The 22,785-nt window shown below is 57.1% G+C and overlaps 1 protein-coding gene across 3 annotated transcripts; it reads right to left on the bottom strand.

Moving 5' to 3' along the window:
- Positions 1-173: 173 nt before the first annotated feature.
- On the bottom strand, positions 174-22,785 carry MYBPC2 (myosin binding protein C2). 3 transcript variants are annotated; one of them, XM_006274401.4, is made up of 30 exons: positions 22,364-22,783; positions 18,497-18,586; positions 18,332-18,355; positions 17,964-18,041; positions 17,489-17,637; positions 16,919-17,036; positions 16,196-16,244; positions 15,999-16,058; positions 14,435-14,634; positions 13,957-14,089; positions 13,429-13,553; positions 13,175-13,280; positions 9,968-10,134; positions 9,558-9,723; positions 9,236-9,342; positions 9,045-9,074; positions 8,660-8,799; positions 8,099-8,258; positions 6,740-6,844; positions 5,972-6,160; positions 5,200-5,334; positions 4,140-4,307; positions 3,907-3,995; positions 3,331-3,526; positions 2,639-2,778; positions 2,198-2,357; positions 1,669-1,805; positions 987-1,173; positions 741-783; positions 335-492 (listed from the first exon to the last, which is right to left on the bottom strand). In XM_006274401.4, the coding sequence occupies exons 1-29, from the start codon at positions 22,383-22,385 to the stop codon at positions 773-775; spliced, it is 3,441 nt and encodes a 1,146-aa protein (XP_006274463.1). In that variant the 5' UTR covers positions 22,386-22,783; the 3' UTR covers positions 335-492; positions 741-772. The 3 variants fall into 3 exon arrangements, with proteins under 3 accessions (XP_059584214.1, XP_059584215.1, XP_006274463.1); XM_059728231.1 differs by lacking the exon at positions 741-783 and having other exon boundaries at positions 174-492; positions 22,364-22,785; XM_059728232.1 differs by lacking the exon at positions 741-783 and having other exon boundaries at positions 174-492; positions 15,999-16,055; positions 22,364-22,785.

Below are 22,785 nucleotides of genomic sequence, written 5' to 3'. Positions count from 1 at the left end.
ACAACCCACCAGAGCCCACTGCCCTCCCAGAGCCAGGAGAGAACCCAGGAGTCCTGGCTCCCAGCCCCCTGCTCTAACACACCCACCACCCCAGACTCACTGGTTCCTTTCCATGTACCTCCCATGCCTCTCCCCTGCCCCCATCAATTCAAAGGACAAATGGACTCAGCAGGGCCTGGCAGGGAGCTCTGGGCTCCATTTATTGACAGATACTGGGACAGACTCATGGACAGACACAGACTCAGTGAGGGGTGAGGAAATCCAAGCATGAGCTGCAGGGGAGGGGAGTCAGGGCTCTGCTCCAGTAGGGGGGGGGGGGATAGGAATAGCTGACCCCCCCCCCCCCCCCCCCCCCCCAGTTGGCACTGATGGGGTGTAGGGAGGTGGCAGGAGGTGGTGCCCTTTTCTCTGTGTGCATGTCCTCACCCTGCCACACTGCTGTCCTTGGGGGCAGGGGCAGGGCATGGCACTCAGTCCTTGCTGTCCGGGGGTCTGTGAGCAGGGAGAGAATAGTGAGGTGAAGGAGGCCAGAGCCCTTGGCCCCCATTAACCACAGCCCCCAAACGCCCTTTCTTTACTAGCCACAGCGTCTCGCTCGCTAGGCACGGCCCCAGAGCCTCCTTCCCGTGTTAGGCACATTTCCCCCTCCCCCACTAGCAATGGCCTCTGCCCTGCTAGCCAGGGCTTCAGAGCCCCCTTCCCCATCTCCCCACTCCCCCATAGGCCTCTCCCCAACTCACTGCTCCCCAGGCAAGTGGCTGCACTTTGGGTTTTACTGGGGCACTGCAGGAGGGAAAGACAGACAGCCTTAGGTGGGCAGACAGGCAGCCCTGCCTCCAGCCACCCCCTCCCTCACTGCCCACCCAATGGGCACCTCTCATCCTCCCCAGCCCATAGACACCTCACACCCTCAGCTTGACCCCAACACCTCTTGCCCCTCCAGCCCTGCCAGCTTCCCCGTGCCCGCTCCCCAGCCTAGCAGGCACCTCGGATTTCAAGCTTGCATTCAGTGAGGGCTTCGCCCAGGTTGTTGACAGCCCGGCAGCTGTAGGTGCCCCCATCAAAGGGGCTGGGCTTGCGGATGTGCAGCGTCAGGACACCCTGGTTGTTCTTCATCAGGAACTTGGGGTCCTCACGGATCTCCATCTTGTTTTTCATCCAGATCACCTTAGGCTGGGAGGGTGGGAGGAGCATCGTGGATGGAAGAGAGGGGCATCATACAGCCTCCAACCTCCCCCAACCACAGTGGGGGGCAAGTGACCCCCACCCCACACACAAGGGGGGCAGAGACCTCAGACCCCTCCCACCTACCCCCCACACTTGACCAGGAAGGAAACCCCCAGTCCACTAGCTATCCAGCAGCTACACCAATACTGGGGAGGATCCCCAGTCCCTCAACTACCTTCCACCTACATCCACACTGGGGGGAGGGATCCCCAATCTCACCTACCCCACAATCAAGTGTGTGATCCCAAAGATAAACTACAAGCTTCCCCTGGCACTCTATGAACACCTCCTTCCAGAGAGGACCAGTCTGGGGCCAGGGGAAGGTAAGGCTTCACCTCCAGCCTTTCATGTTACCAGGTTCAGGGTGTTGGTGCCCTCCCCAGACCCCAGTGGGTAGGAAAATTTTGGGTGGAGAGTCCCTGACCAAGAGGGACTGTGTACCTTGGGGTGCCCCCGCACTGCACAGTTCAGGGCTGTGCTGTACCCAGCCACCACAGTGCGGTCAACCAGGGGTGTCAAGATTTGGGGCGCCATGCTGAAGTCATGTTCCTTGTAGTCCATGGGTTTATACATGATCCCTGGGTGGGGGCACCAAAAGAAGGGTGGTGAGTGAGGACATGGAGAGCCAGTCCCATGCCCCCCACTCCCCTCCCTGGCCTGGCTAGGTCCACCCCACTGGAACCCAGGTATCTATGCTCCCAGCCTCCCTGCTATAGCCACACTCACAAAGCTGGTGTGCAACCCAGGTGTCTGGGCTCCCAGCTCTGCTGCTCCAGCCCTTGAGACGCTACTGCTCCAATGCTGGGAGAGACCCCAGGAGCCCTGGCTCCCAGCCCTGTTCTAACCCGCTAGACCCCATGCACCCCCAGCCTGGGGAGAGAATCAAGGTGTGCCATCTCCCAACCCCTTCCTGCTGGCTGAATGGCTCCAGCCCTGCTCTGGCCTGTCAGAACCCCAATATCCATCAGACCTGTCTTGTGGATGAAGGCGGTGTTCTTGGAGATGCCAGGCGAGTCGCTGAGCCCACAGATGTTCTCGCTGTACACACGGAAGTAGTACTCGTTGCCCATGATCAGGTCTGACACAGTGCAGCGTGTTAGCCGGTTGTGCTCGTACACCGTGAACCACTCCTAGGGGGGATGGAGGTAGGGACGGTCACCAAGGGGTATCACACTGATGACTTTCTGCAGAGCATAGCTTACAACCACAAATGGGGAAGGGGGCCTCAGGATGAGGGGCTGTGGAGAATCTCATGTATGGGGGAGCCAGGGCAGGGATTCCCTTTTGCAATGATCTTCTGGCCTGAGATCTTCAAAGAGGGGGCTGGGATATGCCCCTAGGTGAGGGGGTTCAGGGCAGAGGCAGTGGGAGGGTTGGATTGGTGAGAGAAAGAACAAGGGGTCCCTCTCACCATGGTCTTCTTGTCGGCCTTCTGGATGGCGTAGCCCGTGATTTCAGAGTTACCATCGTCCTTGGGGGGCTCCCACTCCACCAATGCATTGAAGCCCCAGACTTCCTTCACCATCACTGCCTGTGGCGGCCTGGGCTTTTCTGGGTGGGGGAGCACAGTGTGGGGGGGGTCAGGATAGAGGGGGGCATTTGTACCAAGAAAAATAGGTCCCCGAGGGGGCTATAGAGCCCCTCAACCTTTGTGGGTGGGCAGAGCCCACCCTGGCCTACCCTCCGTTCCCACCCTGCAAGACTAACCTCCCCCCCCCAGCTTGACAAGCCCCAGCACATGCATCGCAGGTGGGCTCCCAGCCCCCCCTCCCACCCTCCACTTCAAAGGCTCCAATAAGAGGATTATGGGAGGCAGAAAGGGGGGGAGGTGAGGGGGCACAGTTGGCCTGGCCCATCACAGGACCCTAAATATAGAACAGGGCACAGCCCTCCTTCCCAATGCATACACCAGGGTTGGAGGAGGTGGGAAGGAGGGGCTGGGGGTCTCAGCTGCCCCCCACTACCACCCCTACAGGGAAAAAGGAACATGAAGCAGCAGGGGACACTGGCAGCAGAGACCCCAGCCCCCAACCTCTCACCCCAGTCGCCCTGCCCCCCCACATCCTGGCTCCCCTCTGCCCTGCTCCCCTCCACAGCTCTCACCCACGATGCGGATCTTGATGGTGGCCTTGTCCTCCATGTTCTCGATCTGCACCGACAGCTCGTACTGGCCCGAGTGGTGCCGGGCAGCTGAGCGGATGAAGAGAATTGTGTCCAAGTCGGATGTGCGCACACTGATCTCCTTGGGGTCCAGGGGCTGCCCGTCCTTCTTCCATGTTACCTTGGGCCGTGGCTTACCCTAGGGGTTGGAGGGGTGGGGGGTGTCACGGTACTGCAAACTTTCCCTGAGTAGTGACCTGGCCAGGGATTCACTACTACGAGCTTCCCCTTAGCAGTGCCCCAGCCAGGGGTCTCCTGCTGTGAACTTCTCCAAAGCAATGCCCTGCCTAGATGTCCCCTGCTGCAAGCTTCCCTGGAGCAGTGCCCCAACTGGAACTACCCTACTGCGAGCTTCTCCAGAACTGTGCCCTCACTGCTGCAAGATTCCCTAAAGCAGTGCCCGCATCAGGAATCCCTTGCTGTGAGCTTCCCGGTAGCAGTGCCCAGCAGGGACCCTGAAGACTCTTAAGGCATCCAACCCTCATCCCTCCCCCTCCTCCTCTCCCTACCGCAGCTCACCTGGAAGGGAATAACCAGGTTGACCTGCTCCCCCACCTTCTTGATGTAGGTCTGACGCAGCTGCCGGGGCAGGCGGATCTTTGGCTGCTCTGGGGTTGAGAGGGAGTGTTAAAGGGGGCAGGAGATGCCACAGGAAGCAGTTGGAGGTGGAGAGTTCCCCTTGTGGGGCGGGGGGTCTATGCCCATGGGAGGGGAGGGGTGGATCCTCCCATGGGGGGAGGAGGGTCACTTACGAACAATCTCCCGGATGGTGACAGGCTGCGCCATGGTGGCTGGCTGGCTGTGGCCGGCAATGTTCACGCTGGTGACACGGAACATGAGCTTCTCACCCGTGGGCAGCCCCTTCACCATGAAGCCACAGCGCTCCACCAGCTCTGTGTTGCCCGGGATCCATTCATCCGCTGGGGGGAGGGGGCACAGGGCAGGGCAAGGGGGGTGGGGGTCAAAAGGCAAGGCAAAAGGAGCAGGGCCCACCAGGTCAGAGATCACAGCATGGGTCAGGCCCCCCCATCCGATCCTAGGGGTCTCTCCCAGCCTTGGCCACATGGGACCAATTAACAACAGCCATGTACTGGGTCAGCCCACAAATCACCTTGCCCAGGCCCCTCTGTCACACAGGGACAGAGAGCGGATGCTGAAAATGAGAGTGAACTGGGTGTGACCAGGGTTTTGTCCCCACTGTTCCTCTCTCACTTGCAGCCTCCAGCATTTAAGGTCCAGGAAGTTCTGATTCAGAGGCTGTGCCCCTCACTCCCATGCTCAATAACTATTTGATGCCCCTTTCCGTCAAGAACTTGTCCAATCCCTTCTTGAATTTGGCTGAACTGTCAGCGTCCACCACCTCTGGTTGCACCAAGTCCTACACCTGAATCACATGTTGGGTGAGAGAGAACTTCCTTTTGTTTATTTTAAACTTACAACCTACTGGCTTCATTTTGTGACCCCTAGTTCTTGTCTTGTGAGAGATGGTAAATAATAAATCCCTATTGACTTCCTCCACCATTTAGTATTTTGTAAACCCTTCTCATGTACCCCCTCAAGTGTCTCTTTTCTAAACTGAACAGGCCTGGCCTCTTTAGTCTCTCCTCATATAGAAGCCCCTCCATGCCCCTGATCATCCTTGTTGACCTTCTCTAAACCACCTCTAGTTCTCCTGTATTCTTCTTGTGGTGTGGGAAGCAGAACTGGGTACAGGATGTAAGGTGTGGATGTGCCATGGGCTTATGAAAGGGTACAGCCACAGGGCATTCCCTCCATCCCAAGGTCCAACCCAGCCCTACAGATATCACTCACAGCCTTCCCGGCAGTACTCGATGAGGTAGCCATCAATGCCACCGGCCCCGATCCGGTCTGGTGGGCGCCACTTCAAGGTGGCTGTGGTGTCTGTCACGTCCTCCAGGGTCAGGTGGGTCGGCTCACTGGTGGGGGCTGAAGGGTGGGGGGAGGGAGGGGAGATCAGAGCTCCTCTGCAGAGGCATGTACCCCCCCAACATCTCCCACTGCCCCCTCAAAACTATTCACAGCCCCTATCCACATAGACCCAAGCCTGGGCCCCCTGCCCACCCACCCCCACAGCACAGAGACTGGGACTGGGCTGTGCCAGGGCTCCTGCTGGGACCAAAGCAGGTTCCTGGCTAAAGGGTCTTGCTCCTCCTCTCAGTCAGACCAATGGGTATATTTGAGGTCAGGAAGGAATTTTACTCCCTGGTCAGTTCAGTGCAGACTGTGGGTTGTTTGCCTTCCTCTGTAGTGGGGATGTGGCCTCTAACTGGGATCTCCTGAGTGCATATTAACAACCTTTTCCAGCAGCAGGACATTGGCTACTGCGGTCCCCCTGCTTTACCTGTGGCAGGTCTGGGTGTAATGTCCTGTGTTGTGTCAGGGTGGGCACCACTTTACTAAGAGATTAGACAATGGATTTGTACAGGATTGTTTGGCTGGGGCTGATTCTGCCTCAGCCAAGGGGTTGGACTAGATGACTTCTGGAGGTCCCTCTTCTAGCCTAATTCCTCTATGATTTCTATGCCTTCCCACAGAACAACCCCTACCCCCACCCCGGCCTCACCAATGGGCATGAAGGGCTTGGTGTTGTGGCTGGGCTGGGAGACCCCAATGGCGTTGACAGCAAAGACACGCATCTCATACAGCACGCCCTCAATCATCTTGGTGGATTCGTAAGTGGTATCCGTGTACACCTCGAAATTCAGCTTCATCCACCGCATGCTGCCCTTTTTCTTGCGTTCCATCAGGTACCCTGGGGGGGGGGGGGTGGGCAGCGTAAGTCTCATCCCCATGCCCCTACCCTCCTCCATGAGGTGCCCTGAGCCTGAGGGGGCAACATGAAGGGCTTATACCCACACCCCCCCAGAGGGACACAGCTACCTGCAAGTTGTGTGCACATGTACACACAGATCAGATCCTGCCTTCCTTCTCCATGAGGGCTCTGGGAGGCAACCCTAGGGGTAAGAGTTCTCTCTCACAAGCACAAGAACACACACCCCACCCTCTCACACACATGCAAGCACGCACGCACGCGCACACACACACAACATATCCTTCCCTCCTCCCACTCTATCAGGGGCCCTATGCCAGATCAAGGCAGTGTTAGGAGGCAGCAGGAGGGAAGACTCACACTCATGTTTAGACTCTTGTACGTGTGCACACATGTACACACGTGTGCACAGGGGCATGTATATGCATACTACACAGGCTGCCCTTCTTGCACTCCAGCCAGGACAGGGGCCAGAGGTATCATGAACATGTATGCCTGCATGTACATGCACGCACAAACATGTGCAGACACACCTCCACATGTACAAACAAGGGGACTCACCTGTGATGGGCTGCCCGCCATCATATTTTGGGGGCTCCCACACCAGCACAGCCCAGTCCTCCCCCACGGAGGTGATGCGGACGGCCTCAGGGGGGTCGGGAACATCTACAAGACAGGCAGGGAGTTGCTGCAGATGATTCTGGCACCAGCCACCACAGGGGAGGACCTGAACACTGCATCACCCCTGCCTCCCTGCCAGCAGCCCTACAACTTAGCCAAGCCCCTGCTGCTCTACCCAGAATCCCTCCCCAGCCAGCGTACCAGGACTCCACACGCTCACCCCTTCCACCCCACACTGCTCCCCTTTGGCCAATGCCACCAGAAGCCCCTGTCCAGCTCTCCCAAGACTCCACTAGGCACCATTGTGACCCCATTCCAGCACTCTGGTCACCCTACCAAGCCCCTGTGACACCCTCTCTGGCTCCCTGCAACCCCACCCAGCCCCTGTGACCCCTCTGTCCTGTTTATCCACATTCAGCACCCCCGTGATCCCCTGTCTGTACTCCCACACCCAGGATCCTTGTGACCCCTACCCTATGAAACCCCAAACCCCTTGCACTGTCATCCCATACCCAGCACCCCTTGACTGGTGCCACCTTAGGGGGGGGGCACATGCCCAGTCAGGAACCGCCGCGGGGGGGGGGGGGGGGTGTCTCCTGCAGCCAATCTCACCAACCAGGAGGGGGGGAAGGGGGGAGGGTCCCCCCACCGTTGACTGCACTGACCGGGAAGCAACCACAGTGCTTCATCCAGCGCTCCCACTCCCTAGCCAGCACTCACAGTGGGGCAACCAGTGCTCCCACCTGTCCCCCCACCCCCAGCCCATTGCCTAAGCAGGGAGTGCAGCCTATCAGGGAGTGCACCCCCATGCACCCTCTACATGTCACCATGCATAACCACTACCAGCTCTCCTGTGACCCAACCCCACACCCAGCATGCCCTAAGCCCTACCCTATGACCCCACACGGAATACCTCCTGACCGCAAACTCAGCACCTGTGGCCCCTGACCCCAAACCCAACACCCATTGTGCCATGACCCCACACCCAGCACACCTTGACCCCTGACCTGTGGCGCTGTGACCCCCCTGACCTCTTCACCTCTGTAAGCCCAAGCTCAGCACCCCTGTGGCTTCTGCCCTGTGACCCCACACCCAGCTCCACTGTGACCCCCATCCCTATGACCCCACACCCAGGAGCCACAGGATTCCTGCCCTGTGACCCTATGACCCCAGATCACAGCTCCTGCCCCCTGCCTTGTGACCCCACACCCAGTGCCCTTGTGACCCTTCACCCAGCACCCTGTGCCACCTGACAACACCCCCTACCCAGAGGCCAGTGCCCCCAAACCCCTCTCTTACCGACCACCTTGATGTGGAGTGTGGCAGAGTCCTCACCCACAGGGTTGACCACCTTGATGGTGTACTTGCCCTCATCTGACCGCTCTGCACTCTCGATCACAAAGCTGCTCAGCTCCTTCTGCTCCTCAATGTGGGCACGGCCCTCCTTCTCTGTGAACTCCTGTGGGACAGCGTGTCAGCTGCGGGGTGGGGGGAGCCATCCCCTGGTGTCTCACCACAACCCCAAGAACAGCTGGAGGGATGGGAGGGAGGGGAAATCTGCTGTCACAGGGACCCCCCAGCCCAAACTTAAGGACTCCCTGCCCCTTGCCCTCTGAGTTCATACTACCCCACTAAGGCTGTGTCCTGAACCTCTAGCCTCCCCCCCTCCCCAACTGCCCTGCTGGGACAAAGGCTGGGCAGCAGGCACCCTCTGCTCATAGTAACATGACCCCCCGACCTCCCCCCCACCACACACACATACACACACACACACACACACACACACACACACACACACACAGTTCCCAGAGACAGAGACACCCCCCCGCCCCCAAACCCTGCTGTGCCCCCAGTGCCCACCTGGTCACTCTTCAGCCAAGTGACGGTAGGCGCTGGCTCCCCAGTGATGGGCACATCCAGCCTCAGCTTGTTCCCAGCCACCACTATGAGGGTGTTTTCGGCTGTCTTCCCCGAAGTGTCCAGGTGGATTCTGGGGGGCTCTTGGGGTGAGGGGAGGCAGGAGAGAGATGAGGGATCAGACCTCCTGTCCCTTCTACCCGTGCCATGTGCCACAACTCCTTGCCCTTCTGCAACCATCCCATCCCTGACCCCCCAGACCCTCATCCTGGCCTCTACACTCCACCCCACCAGAACAGGAAGGTGGGGGGGAAGACTACCAGGCAGCCTGCCCCATCTCCTCCTCATGCCCCACTCCAGCAGGCCTGAGGCAGGGTGAAAGACTCACCTTGCTTGGGCACGTACTCCACCTTGATCTCTGAAGGAGAGAGGAAAGGGTTAGCCAGACTCAGGCATTGAGGAAGCCAACCCAAGTCTGTACCAGGACCCCAATGCTGCAAGCTTCCCCACAGCAGTGTCCCCAGCCAGAAACGGAGCTGCTGCAAGCTTCCCCACAGCAGTGCTCTGTCCCACACTCACCCAGGAAGTTGAGCTTGGCAGATAGCGAGATGGCATAGCCATCAGGGATGAAGGTGTAGTCACCCTCGTCCTCCGGCCGCACATCATCAATCACCAGCTTGTGGAACCTGCCACAGGGACCATGTCAGGAACAATGTGGGGCTGGGACAGCTGTAAACTTCCCCAAAGCAGTGCCTCCAGCTAGAGACTCCCTCAGCATTGTGTGCTTACTCACAGCAGTGCCCCCAGCTGGGGACACCCCCACTGCTGCAAGCTTCCCTCTAACAGTGCCCCCAGCCAGGGACAGCTCCACTACTGTGAGCTTCCTTCAACCGGTGCCCACCTGCCCGAGTGGGAAATCTGGATTCGCTTGCTGGGCCGGACCTCCACACCATTCTTGTACCACTTGCCCGTCACCTTCTCATCTGACACCTCGCACTTGAAAACAGCCTGTTCAGTGGCTTTCACCGTCAGGTCTGCGATGCCCTGCAGCACCTCCAGCTTTTTGTCTTCGGGGTAGGGAAGATAGTCAGGGGGGCTCTGACAGAGCACAGGCCACCCACAATCCCCATCTCTCTGCCCTTTGTCCAGCCCCTTCTCTGCCCCAGCCTCAGGTCCTGACCTGTGCCCCCAGACCCCCACCCTGGCCCTGTCCAGCTCAACTCAGCTCCTCACCCACCCCCTCACCTGCCCCCACCCCATGCCCACCCAACATCCTGGACCAGCCCCTTCCTCTCCCCCTGCACTGGGTACCTTCCACTACCAGGTCAGCCTTGGACTCGCCCCCATTGGTCATGACCTTGTAGCGGGCGGTGTCCTCCTTGCTGGCCTCATTGATGATAAGGATGTGCTTCTTGCCATCCTTCTTGAACCGGTACTTCAAGCCTGTGTCACGGGTCAGTTCCACCCCATCCTTCATCCTAGAAGTGGACAGCAGTGTGAAGGGGGTGGATGGGTGGGGAGAGGGAAAGCAAGGTGGAAGGGTTAAGCAGCAATGGAGGGGAGGATAGAAAAGGGTGTGGGGGTAGATGGGTCAGTGGTTGGAAGGGGACATGTGGGAATAGATGAATGGATGGATGGATGGATGGATGCAGGGCATAGGAATGGATGCAGGGCATAGGAATGGATGCATGCACAGATGTTGGAGCATGGCTGGCCAGCCACACAGACAACTGGCCAGAGGGGGGCTAGTACCTTTGTCACTTTCCCAGAAACACTAAACGCAAGTGATCTTTTGTGGTACCAACCACTGAAAAACAGCTTAGGCCATGGTGGATGTGTTGTATCCACATATGGCTTTTCCCAGGCTGCAGGTTGGGTACAAAGAGACTCCAGCTCTGCACTGGAAAGACTGACCCAAGCTTCTCACTCCCCCTGTCACAGCAGACGGACAGTGCCCTTGAGCTGAACTCTGCGGCATCCGACATGACATGCCTGCCTCTCAGAAGACACTAGCACTCGGCACCTTGTTTCCCAAAAGCAGAGCCCCTCAACTTCATGCCAGAGACAATCACAGATCAGCTCCCTGCACCTCCAAACCTGTGCACACCTGATATTAGCCTACACTGACAGGTGGAGGAACACTCCCAGGATCCAGCCTGCTCCGAGTTCTCTGTTTAGCTCTCATCCAAAGAAGCCAGAAGATAAAGCCTCTGGTGCCAATTGTCCTAAAACTGACCCCAGAAACACAGGGATTGACTTATATGCAGGGTCAATGTATACTCAGAAGGATATGGGCATTCTCCTTGATATGGCAGTGACAGGCACTGTCTGCGTGTCTCCCATAGCGTGGTGGCAGAGGCATGGGGGGAGTCGTTCGCAACTTGGAATGCAAAAGGAGTCACAGAGGATGATTTCCAGGCTAGATGGGGGCCAAAGGACACAGCAGGCTGGTGCTTAGTCCAGAAGGTCCCATCCTAACAGTCCAAGCTAGAAGTATGATGTGGAGCTCATGCCTTTAGCAGCCTGTGGGGAAGAGTGGCCTCCAAGTTATGTGGAAGCTCAGTGAAGTCTAAGCCTCTGCTGGGAAGAATACCCCATTTTTCACTGGGGCTAGCACCCCGCCACCATGCCACTACTGCTCACAGCACCCTTCCAACACAGCACCCCAGCAATGGTAGCCTGCCCCACCACCTGTAAAAAGAATGTGACAATGTCCCTGAATGTTTGGGCTCCAGACGGCTTTCACATGGCTCCCTTCAAAGCCCAGACACGAGGCAGTGGGTACCAGCTGTCAGGACACTGGGCGGGCTCAGCTTTGGCTGCCAGGTCTCTGGCCGGCTGTCTGTCTGTGCCCACGCCAAGGGGATAGGCGCACAATGCTTCTCCCAAATCCCCTGCAAATTCTCAGCCCTGCTAGCTTCTTGGTCTGCAATAAGTGGCTGAGGAACATAGCTTTGTCAGCCTGCTGCAGGCAGGGCCCAGCTTCTGGCTTTCACCACCTCATATAGCCTGGAAAAAGTCAGTGTGTTAAGTTTTGGCTGGGAATCATGAATGCAAGCCCAGCCAGCCTCCTTCACACCCCACAACCCACTTCCTTCTTCCATGGAGCTGCCCAATTGTCCTTGGCCTAGAAGGTCTGCCTTTCACAGGGCGTTTGTCCCAAGGCTTTGCCATGCAGCAGGGGGTGCCTCCCAAGAGAAGCATGGCTGCATCCTCCTCTTCACCACAGTCCTTTCTCATCAATAGGACCCTCTGCAATGGAACATAGCTCTAGTGTCCCCTGAAAGGCCAGCTTTTGGACTGAAAGATGAGGGTCCCTTCTCTTAAGATCCTAGTGATTTCACCTAGTTGTCCTCTTCTTCCATCACACTCAGGTCCCTAAGGTGGGTCCCCATGGAGCAGTGGGCTGGCCCCTCAAGGTAGAAGCCACTGCTCCAGGCCCTTCGGCAAGACCTGTTCCAGCTCCTTCACTTCACTGAACGGAGCTTCATGGATGGTGAGAACAGTCTGCTGCTGCCTTGAGTCTCCTGATGGGCATGTGCCCTGACAAAGGGACATGCATGATGGCCTGGATTGGGTAGCTGTCCTTCCTGGTTCTCTCACCCATGCAGGACTGGTCTGCCAAGCGTCTGTCCATCCATCTGGGTCTTAAATACAAAGGCTGGCTTTCCCATTTCCTACTGGGGCCATGGCTGCTTGTATCAAGAAGGTAGGATGCTAGTGGGTGAGTCTCTTCTCAACCCCTCCTCTCACACCTATTGCTCTCTTGGTAGAGAAACCCTCATCCCTTCTCTGGCTGTGGGTACTCTACACCAAGCACAAAGCAGGGAACTGATGAAACCACTGGTCTGTGATTCACCTGCTTCTATTACAATGAGGGATGGGGGTGTCTGACTGCTCAAGATGAGATCAAGGGACAGTAAGGGCTGATACCAATGGCAGGGACCTTCTCACAGATGTTCTTAGCCAATTGACACAGCCCTCCAGTATGGATGATGGCTAGCAGGATATCAGATGGGTTCCTAGAGAATTTTGCTCATCTTATTTCCTTGCAAGTCCAAGATCCCAAATGCCTATACTCAGCTTGTAATCAGCCCTTTGGATAATCAGCCAGTTCTCATTAGGAAAAGATCTTACAAGTTTTCAGCAATAATAATGGTTCTCTGGGCACCTTGCAGAGGCTTGGTGCTGAGAGCACCAGCTGCAGGGACAAAAGGAGGAATGGAAATGCATTATCCGAGATCACAGGAAAATCAGGCTGGAAAAGACCTCAAGAGGTCATCTAGCGCAGCCCCCTCCTTAGGTAGGATTGTGCCTGAACAATGGAGATGAAGAGATGAGGGAGAGGAGAGGTATGTGCAGGGACGGATGAGTGGATGGATAGAGTGTGTGTGGAGGGGGAGGGGGAACGTGGAGGGATAAAAGGAAGAAAAGGAGGCTATGTGCAGGAAGGCAGGGAAGGCTGAGCAAGTGGGGGCCAGGGGCAGCTGAATGGACCAACGGACAGGCACACATTACCACATGACTTGGGCTCCCTCTTCGGACACCTCTACCTCCAGCTCTACGCGGTCACCTACAAACACCTGCTGGTCATCCAGGCCCTTTTCAATCAGCACAGGAGGTTCTGTTGGGGAGGGAGGGGGAGAGAGGACAGACAGTTGGACAAGGCCTGGTCAGCACCAAGGGTGGGCTCAGAGAAGAGAAGGAGCTTGAGCGGGGGAGCTGTGCCCCCTCTGCTCCCCCCCATCTGTTCCCTCCCCTTACAGACTTACCCTTGACGAAGAGCTCGGTGCAGCACTTCTCCTCACCCACCAAGCATTCATAGGCCGCATCATCAGCCAGCGTGCACTTGTTGATGGTCAGGATCCGCTTCAGCCCGACGTTCTCAAGCACGTACCTGGGGGGCACAGTGAGAGGGAGAACTGACTAAGACTGAGGCCCTGGCAACAAAAGTCTGGCCCCCAAAGCTTCCCCACACCCCCGGCTGCACCCCAACATAGATAACCCGCAAACCCCCCTACACAGATAGATCCCCCAGAAACCCCTTGACTTCCCCCAGAGGCCTCCTGATTGCCCCCAGAGACCCCCACACTAACAGCCCCTCAACGCCCCCTGTCAGCCCCCTAGAGGCACTTCTCCAAGGCCCCTCCAGCACCGACTTCCCTTTAAAGTCCACCCCATTGCCTTCTCTGGCTGTGACCACCCAGGTCCCCCCACTGATTCTGGGGCCTGCTCTCCAACATGTCTCTACTCCAGAACTCCTCCATGGCAGTAGCCCCAGCCTTGCCCCCCCCACTCACTTGCTGCTGGGCTTGATGAGTTGCCCATTCTTGAACCACTTGATGGGCAGGTCAGGGTTGCTCAATTCCAGCACCATCTTGATCTTGTGGCCTTTGTCCACTTGGTAGGCAGGGTCTAGCTTTTTGGTAAAGGCTGGGAGGGGGCAGTTGGGGGGAGAGGAGGGCTGAGTGCTGGTAGAGCCCCTCAGGCTCCTCACCCCCTGCTTTTCTCCTCACCCCTCATCCCTTCCCCTCCACAGGCCCTGGTCTCTATCCCCCGACCCTTGCCTTGCAGACCCCAGCTCTCCCAGTCACCCCAGTCCCTGCCATGGCCTCCACCCAGCCCTTATCTCCCCCACTCTGTGCTCTCTGCCCCCATTCCCCACCCCCTCCCTCAATGCCTAGCACCCCAGTCTCTGTATCCCAGCCCCCTTCACCCACACCCCAACACCCTGCACCCAGTTCCTGCAGCCTTCACCACCCCCCCAGCTCCACAGACCTTCGCTCTTCTTGACCTCAACTTTGACCTTTTTGAGGCGCTTGAGCATGCCACGCAGGTCAGTGATGCCATACTGGAAGGCGATGCGCTCGTACTCGCTCTTCTTGGTCACCCCCTTGAGCAGCTCCCAGATCTCAGGAGGAAATTCATCCTCATCATCCTTCTTCTTTTTCTTCTTCTCCTCCACCACCTGTACCTCCCTGTAGGGCATGGGCCAGTCAGGGTGCCCAGTACATGCCTGCACATGCATGCACACACACAGGTGCGCGCGTGCACGTGCATACAGCCCTCCCTGCAGAGCATGGACAGATCAGAGAGCCTGGCACAGGCATTAAAATACACACATGTTCTGGTACATGCGCACATACACACAAACACATACAGCCCTTCTTATAGGATATGGACAAGTAAAAAAGATTCACACATGCACACAAATACACCCCTCCTCCCCCCTTCCAGTGGAGCATGGGCACATCAGGGAGACCTCACACATGTGCACACACACACACATACATGCATATTCCTACATACACACACACCAGTGGGGCACAGGCACATCAGGGAAACCTGGCACCTTCCCCACCAAGGGGACACCAGCAGACTCATGCAAACTGGGGCAAGGGCATAGGTGGGGAAGGCCCTAGTATTTGCGTGTCTGCCCACACACACACACACACCAAAAACATAAGAACACACACACGCACCGAAAGCATAAGAACACACGCACGCACGCACACACCCCCCCCCAAAAGCATAACAACATAACAGCCATTTACTAGGTCAGACCCTAGGTCCATCTTGCCCAGTCCCCTGTGTCACATAGGGGCAGACTGTGGATACTGGAAGAGAGAATGAACTGGGTCTGACCAGGGCCTTTTCCCCCCACTGTTCTTCTCTCACTTGCAACCTCCAGCATTTAAGGTCCAGAAAGTTCTGATTCAGAGGCCATGCCCCTCACTCCCATGCTCAATAGCTATTGATGCCCCTTTCCTCCAAAAATGTGTCCGATCCCTTCTTGAATCTAGCTAAAATGTCAGCATCCACAGCCTCTGGTGGCAATGCGTTCCACACTTGAATTACATGCTTTTTGATTGCTGCTGAGCACAGTGCACTTAGCCCACAGACTCCTAGATTTTTACTGTGTGGTAACAGCTAAGGTACAGCCCCACATGGTGCAGGTAGAGTTTGGGTTATTTTTGCCCTGGTGCACCACTTTGCATTTATCTACATTGAATTTCACATGCCATTTAGTTTCCCATTGGCTCAATCCTGCCAGATCCTTCTGTCATTCCTCACAGTCCACCTCGGTCTTTGCCACTTAGAATAATTTTGTGTCATCAGCAAATTTGGCCTCGTGGCTACTCACCCCTTTTCCAGATCACTTAGGAATATGTTAAACAGCACTGGTCCCAGGCACAAGCAGACAACTCCCCCTCCCCACCAAGACACACACACACACACACTTCCCCATTGCATCTCCCCCCCCTCTCCAGCACACATTCTTGCACACAAGTAATCCAGGAACACACACACCCCCCACCCCCACCTTCCCAGAAGCACTGACCTCTTCTTTAGCAAACCACTGAAGTCCAGCTCTCCGGCCACATTGTTCTTCGCATCCCTGCTGCGGAGAGAGTATGGGAAGGAGGGATTACATGGGGCACCAGACCCCAACACAGAGCAGGGCCCAACCTGACCAGCAAGGAGCGCTGTGGGGGGAGGCTATGGGACAGGAGCTGGCTGGGGGTGGGAAACACTCACCTGCGTTTGAAAGCCTGGAGCACGTTCCCACCCTCATCTGTCCGTGGGGCTAGAAGAGAAGACAGAAGCAGTATAACTCCCTCCTCTGCACTCCCCTCCCAACCATGTCCCTCCACAGCATTACAGCCTCCCCTACAGAGCCCCACCTCCCCACCAGGAGCTGCAGCTATGCCCCCCCCAAGTCAGGGGCTGCAACATCTAACATTAAGATAGATATGTGCGGGGGGAGGGAGGGAGGGGCTGCTCTGGGCCTGTGTGCCATGAGCCCTGACAGCCTGCCCCATCCTGGGCATCAGTGGGGCCAGGATTGGTGTGGAGGGGCTCCCCAGAGGTAGCAGAGGAACTGGAATTGTGGGGGGATATAGCAGGAGATGGGGCCTTGGCTCATTGCTGGGGTCCCAGGGCTGGGATATAGTGGGGGCTAGGGCTGTGTCTCAGGGCTGGAATATAATAGGGGATGGGACATGTCCCTATGGGAGGGTCTAGGTGAGATTCCTAGTTTCCAGGGCAGGCTGTAGTGTTGGGGTTGGACCCTGATGGGCTGGGTGGGGGGTCCCAGGCATAGGATGGCTAGGAGGGGCTGGGGGTCCCATGTAGAAGTATGGTGCAGGGGTTCCCAGCTCAGGGCAGCTGTGGACAGCAGAGGGCATGGGGTTCTCCAATTCAGGGGTGGGCTCCCCCAGCTGGGGGCCTTGGAGGTCCACAGTCTCGGAGCCTGCTCACCCTCAACATCAATGTTGAAGGAGCAGCTGTCGAACTTGTCCTTGGAGGTGATCTCACAACGATAATCCCCGCGGTCCCCAACCACCACCTTGCCAATCCTCAGCTCGAACGTGTATACCTGGGTGGGCAGCACACAGGGCTGGGGTGGGGCCAACAGGGGTGCACACATACACCCCACCCACACACACGGCCCCGGCACCAACACACTACCCCCTATATGTATACTAACACCCCTCCAATGACACACTGCACACACAAATACCATGTACACGTCAACACACTGTATGCATGCATGCACTCCTCTATGTATACCCACCCTGGCACTGAAACACTGTGCACACCCCTGAGTACACCAAGCCTGATGTGCGCACACACACATTAGTGCACACTGCCCTGAAACCAACATGCCACATATACACACAGTGTTAGGATGTTGTACCTGAGAGGTAACTCACCACACACACACACACACACAGAGGAAAATGCCCCCAGAGCTCTCCTCTCCCAAAATCCTAGGCCCCCTCAATCTGACCCTCCCCATCCAACCCATAGGCCCCAGCCCTGTCTCACCTTGGCCTCCTTTTCATAGCTGTCCTTGAATTGGAAGCGGATGCCACTCTTGATCCCCAGCTCCAGCCACTTCCCCTTGAACCACTTGATGGTGGGCTTGGCCGGCACCTGGGACCCATCTATCTTGGTGACAATGCTCACATCTTTCCCTGCAGGGTGGGAGGTGGGGGGCACGCAGGTCACAGCCCAGACCCACAACCTGCCCCCAGTCCCTCCAAGATACCTGGCATCCCCGCAGCCCAAAACCCTGACACCGCCCCCCAGGAGCCTGCTGACCCCATAGAATCCACCCTCTGCAACAGCCATGCCTGTCCAACCCCATGCAAGACCACCCAGAGCTCCCGAATCCCCCACCTTAGCCCTCGGAGCTCCCCTGAGGGCCCTCCCTGCCCCACAGAGCCCTCTTTACCCTCCCCAGGAGTCCTCAGGCTCCAAACCCATCAGCCAACCCCAGCCTGCCACCCCTGGATCATACCAGTCTCCACAAGGACATGCTGGGGCTTCTCTATAAATAGGCCCTCAGGCTCGGCTGGTTTGTCTTCAGGGGCAGCATCTGCAGGAGACAGGGAGACAGGTTCACTAGGGCAGAGCTCCAGAGCTAGCATATAGTGGGGGACGGGGCCATGTCTCAGTTCTGGTTCTCAGGGCTGGGATATTGCGGGGCACAGGGCCATGTCTTGATGCTAGGTCCCAGGGCTGGGATATAGCAGGAGACGGGGCTGTGCATCAGTGCTGTGTCCCAGGGTTGGGATATAGGGAGGGATGGAGGAATCTAGAATATCTTGGAGGAAAACATGGGCATTCCCCAGGGTAGGTGTGTTGAAGCCATTTGGTGTCACTTACCAGCTGGAGGCTCCTCTTTTGCATCTGCAAAAAAATCAGAGGAGCATCAGGCTGGAAAATCCAGCACCCACCATATATCTCCCCCCCTCTCAGCACATCTGGGTGCCTCTGACATGCCGCCCACCCCCTGGAACCCTTAGCCTGAGACCATGACCCAGCTCTCACCCTGGGGGACTTCTTTCTTCTCCAATTTCTTTTCTACTTTTTTCTCTTCTTTCTTCTTTTCTTCTTTCTTTTTTTCTTCCTTCTTGGCAGCTGTTGGGAGAAAGGGGAGGCTGTGTGGCAGAGGGGTGGCATGCACGTGGCATACATGCTGCACACACCCCTGTGTGATATGGCTTCTACCATATGCTATACCTGACTCCATGCACACCCAGACACCCTACACCTATGTGCACACATATGTGTACATGATTCCCAAATGCATGCTCACACACACACGTATATACCTGTGCACATATATAATGTGCATGCATATACACCCATGGTATATGCACTGCTTTTCCCCTCCTTCACCCAGCACCACACACACACAGGGAACTCCCATCACACCAAACTGTCACCCCCCTGTCATCCCACGAAGCCTTGGTACACTGACAAGTCCTCAGCTTCCAGGTCCGGAGGGCTTCTGCCTCCCCTTCCCTTACCACATGGCTTGCCCTGAAGCTGGGGGCTGGCAGCTGAGAGATCTGGCAGGAGAGAGCGGGTTTGTGACCAATAAAGGGCTGGGGGGGTGGTCTCTGCCTGTCTGAGGGGCACTATCCACTCCCTGATTCCATATACCTTCCTCCTGGTTGGAACCCAGCATACATACACATACACTGCATATGTATTATTTCCCCCATACACTGTGCATATGCACATACACAAACACACACTGCACATGTGCTGTTTTCCTTATACATTGCATGCACACACACTAAACATGTGCTTTTCCTCCATACACTGCACACACACACACCACATGTGTCACTACCCTCCCACAGAAATATACACGCACACATATCATTACTGCATACACACACTGTATCCACTTGTATACTGTATACACACACCAACACAGCACACACATGCTGCACACACAGAGACCAAAACAAAAACCCCACCTATGCATGCTGTATGTTCACAACACTGCCCACACTACCACAGCCCTCTTGTCTCACTGCAGTCCCCTACAAATCTCAAAATCCTGCCTTCTCAGTGGACACGCATCCCCACCAGAGCCCCTGCTCTGTTCCGCTTCTTCCCAGGTATAAATGCGTCTCCCCAGGTGCTAATTGGGCCTGTGGAGGTGTCACTTCCCTACACTGCAGAGGGAAGCCTGAAGGGGACTGGGCCCACAAGCAGAAAGGAGGTTTCTGCCCCATGCCAAACCTCCCCAGGGCTGCTATGTGCCAAATCAGCACCCCAGCAGTTCCCTATAAGGCTGAGCACTGGTCCTGGCCCCGAACCCCCTAATATAGCCCAGCCAGAGCGCTGAGCCATCATTTCACAGCCCATAATAGCGCTGGGCTGGAGTGCAGCTGGGACGGGCCAGGCTGTGAGGCCCCCCAGCTGTCATCTGGAGTCAGCAAGGGGCCCTCAGGCCCCAGCACGGCGTGAAATGCCGCTCATAGCTCCCAGCGGGAAGACAGCCTGTTGATGGCACCTTCACACACCACGTGCGGCTCCTCTCAGCTGGAGTCTGCCCCATGCCACCCCAGAGGTGGCTGTATCTCTGTGCTGAGTGAGAGGGTTCCTGAGTAAATCACCCTCCACTGTGCCCCACCCCAGAGGCAGCTGCATCTTTATGCTGGATGAGGGCATCACTGTATACACAGCCCTCAATGGGCCCCACATCAGAGGTGGCTGCATCTCACTGCTGGGTGAGGGAACCCCTGGGTAAGCAGACCCCACCCCCCAGTGGGGCCCCATATATACAGTTCCCACTCCTGTAGTGGCTGCATTTTAGTGCCGGAAAATAACTCCTTATATACACAGCTCCCCCATTTCCTACTGCAGAGGTGGCTGCATCTCAGCACTGAGTGCAAGGCCTGTTATCACCCCCAACCACCATCACGTCAGAGGCAGGCACATTCTAGTACTATTCCAGTCTCAGTCGGGGTGGGGCTTGCAGTGCCCAGCATGAAGTTGGGACCCCAGATTCCACCCAGCAGTGAGGACTTGGCACACCGGGGGGTGTGCTCTTTTCCGCCAAGGCCTTGACGGGAAGATGTCTTGAAGACGGGATGATTTAACACCAGGCATCTGCAGCTCTGTGCCCTCCCTAGGGCCTGACCTTTCCAGGGGCCCATCTCACATTGCCATTTTGGGGCGCTGTGCCCTAGTGGGAGGGAGGGGGAGCAGATATAATTAGCCCCCTGGCCGGGAGTCCTTGTGGTAACCGGACCCCCATACCAGAAGCCAGACCCTGGGATCATCATGTCAGCCAGGCTAGGCTCCCAGGACGCCCCTACACACACACACACACACACACAGGGATGAGGGCAAGAAATGCCCCCTCACCCTGCACCATAACAAGGGGTGGGCCTCGACACGTCTCAGAGATTTGCCTCCCCAGCCCACATCATGGGTGTATAAATATGACCCTTTCCCCCATACATGACACAACACAACACAGATATTTACACACACACACATCAGTATGCAGCCCCCCCCATAACTGCTAAGTGCACCCAGAATTTTGCTCCAAGTGTGTGTGTACATACAGTCTTACACACAAAGGTGCCCACATCTCCCATACCCCACATGACTTGGTACACACAAGCAGTGTGCTAGTGTGCACACACAACCAACATACACCTGCTTTGCGATACCCTGAACCATGCGTATAGCACACACACAACTTTGCAATGCATAAACTCTAAGCATATGCACACACACACACACATACTCTCTCCCTCCCCCCACACAGACTGACTCAAGTGTACACACATTCGCCCTTACACACACACACCGACTGGAGCACACACACACACACACACACACACACTCACTCTGTCTCACTCCCTTACCACACACACAAACACACACTCACCCCTTTACCATGCGCACACACCCACACACACCCCACCGTACACAGATTCAAATGCATGCGCGCACACATACACACATTCTCCAACCTGTGCAAACATACCCTCACTCCCATATGCACACCCACACCACCCCCTCACTCAAGTTGCCCCCTCCCCCCAGGCCTGAGCACACCTCACTCCCTGCTCTCCAGCTGCCCCCACCGCCTCAAGAGCTCTCAGCCTTCCCCACAGGCTCAGGAGGGTGGTGGGAGCTTGCCAGGGGTGGAGGGGCATAGCCATCAAGTTGAACCCCAGGCCCAGCCCTTGCCCCACAACCTTCACAGCACACTCCCCCCACCATCACTCTGCCTTGCCTGAACCAGTTGTCAGTGCTCCATCGCCCAGCCTGGCTGGAAGCCCACGACACCCGAGACACTGGCATGGGGCAGCAGAAGGGCTGGCTCCCATCCCAACTGCCCCCCCACAAAGGACCCAGACTTGGATTCTCCTCCCCCACTATGCCCTGGCACAGCCAGCCCCACCCCGCCCAGGGCACTGCTGCCTGGGCACCCTTCACTCAAGGGGCATCAGCCCCTCACACACTGGGTGCCTCCTCTGCCTGTGCCAGCCCCATGCCAGGTGACTGAACCCCAAAGCCCTTTTCAATGCTCCTCAGTACCTACCCCATGCCACACACACATGATCTCTGCCTCCATCCTTTCCCGCCCTTTGCTATTTCCCTCCCTCCTGTGATGATTTGCCCCTGTCCTGTTACAATTCCTCCCATGCTGGGGATATGCCCTGTGCAGTTGCCGAGGGGCGGTATTTGCCCCTCACCCTGCTGCAAAGTGGGGGTCCACCTACCTGAGAGGGGGCACAGAGACAGTTTTAATGCCAAGGGCGCAGCAGGAGGCTGAGGGACCCAGTAAGTACAACCCACCCCCCTCAACTGACAGCCCAGGCACCGGCTGCCCCAGGGCACCCAGCTGCCCCTGGCCCCCACGCCCTGCCCCCTTACCGGCTTTCTGTGGCTCAGGCATGGTTGCAGCTGTGGCAGGATCCCCTGTGCAGTGCCGTCTCCCCCGGGAGTGCCTGCCTTGGGCCTTTAAAGTCCAGAGCCCCTCTGGGACAGGGCTGCCAAGGAGCTGTCACCTGACCCCGCCCCCCGGCCAAATTCCTGAGCTCTTTCATAAACTCCTCTAAATCCACATCTTGGCCTTGGGAAATACAGGCCCCCCACAGGGGGAGTGGGGATGGAGAATGGAGGACAAGGGGAGGGGGCCGGCACTGAGGCCTAGTGGGAGCCCCTGGGCACAAGGGGCACTAGGTGAAGCAGGGGCAAGGGGCTTGCCCCTACATAAAGCACAGGCCCAACCTAGCCCCCAGAGGGCGCTAATTGGGGTAGGGCAAAAGTCATTAGAGGCACCGGCCCCAACCCAG

The sequence above is a fragment of the Alligator mississippiensis genome, chromosome 5 (genome assembly GCF_030867095.1).
Source record: "Alligator mississippiensis isolate rAllMis1 chromosome 5, rAllMis1, whole genome shotgun sequence".
Lineage (NCBI taxonomy): Eukaryota > Metazoa > Chordata > Crocodylia > Alligatoridae > Alligator > Alligator mississippiensis.
Note: the sequence above shows the minus strand (reverse complement) of the source record. Positions and strands in the feature narration are given on the sequence as shown.

Excerpts from the sequence above, each read along its gene's own strand:
- MYBPC2 (XM_059728231.1), bottom strand. The coding sequence starts at position 22,385 with ATGCCTGAGCCACAGAAAGCCG. Across the intron at positions 17,037-17,488 it reads GCTATGAAAAGGAGGCCAAG|GTATACACGTTCGAGCTGAG; the intron begins GTGAGACAGGGC and ends CTGCCCACCCAG. Across the intron at positions 3,996-4,139 it reads CACCATCCGGGAGATTGTTC|AGCAGCCAAAGATCCGCCTG; the intron begins GTAAGTGACCCT and ends TCTCAACCCCAG.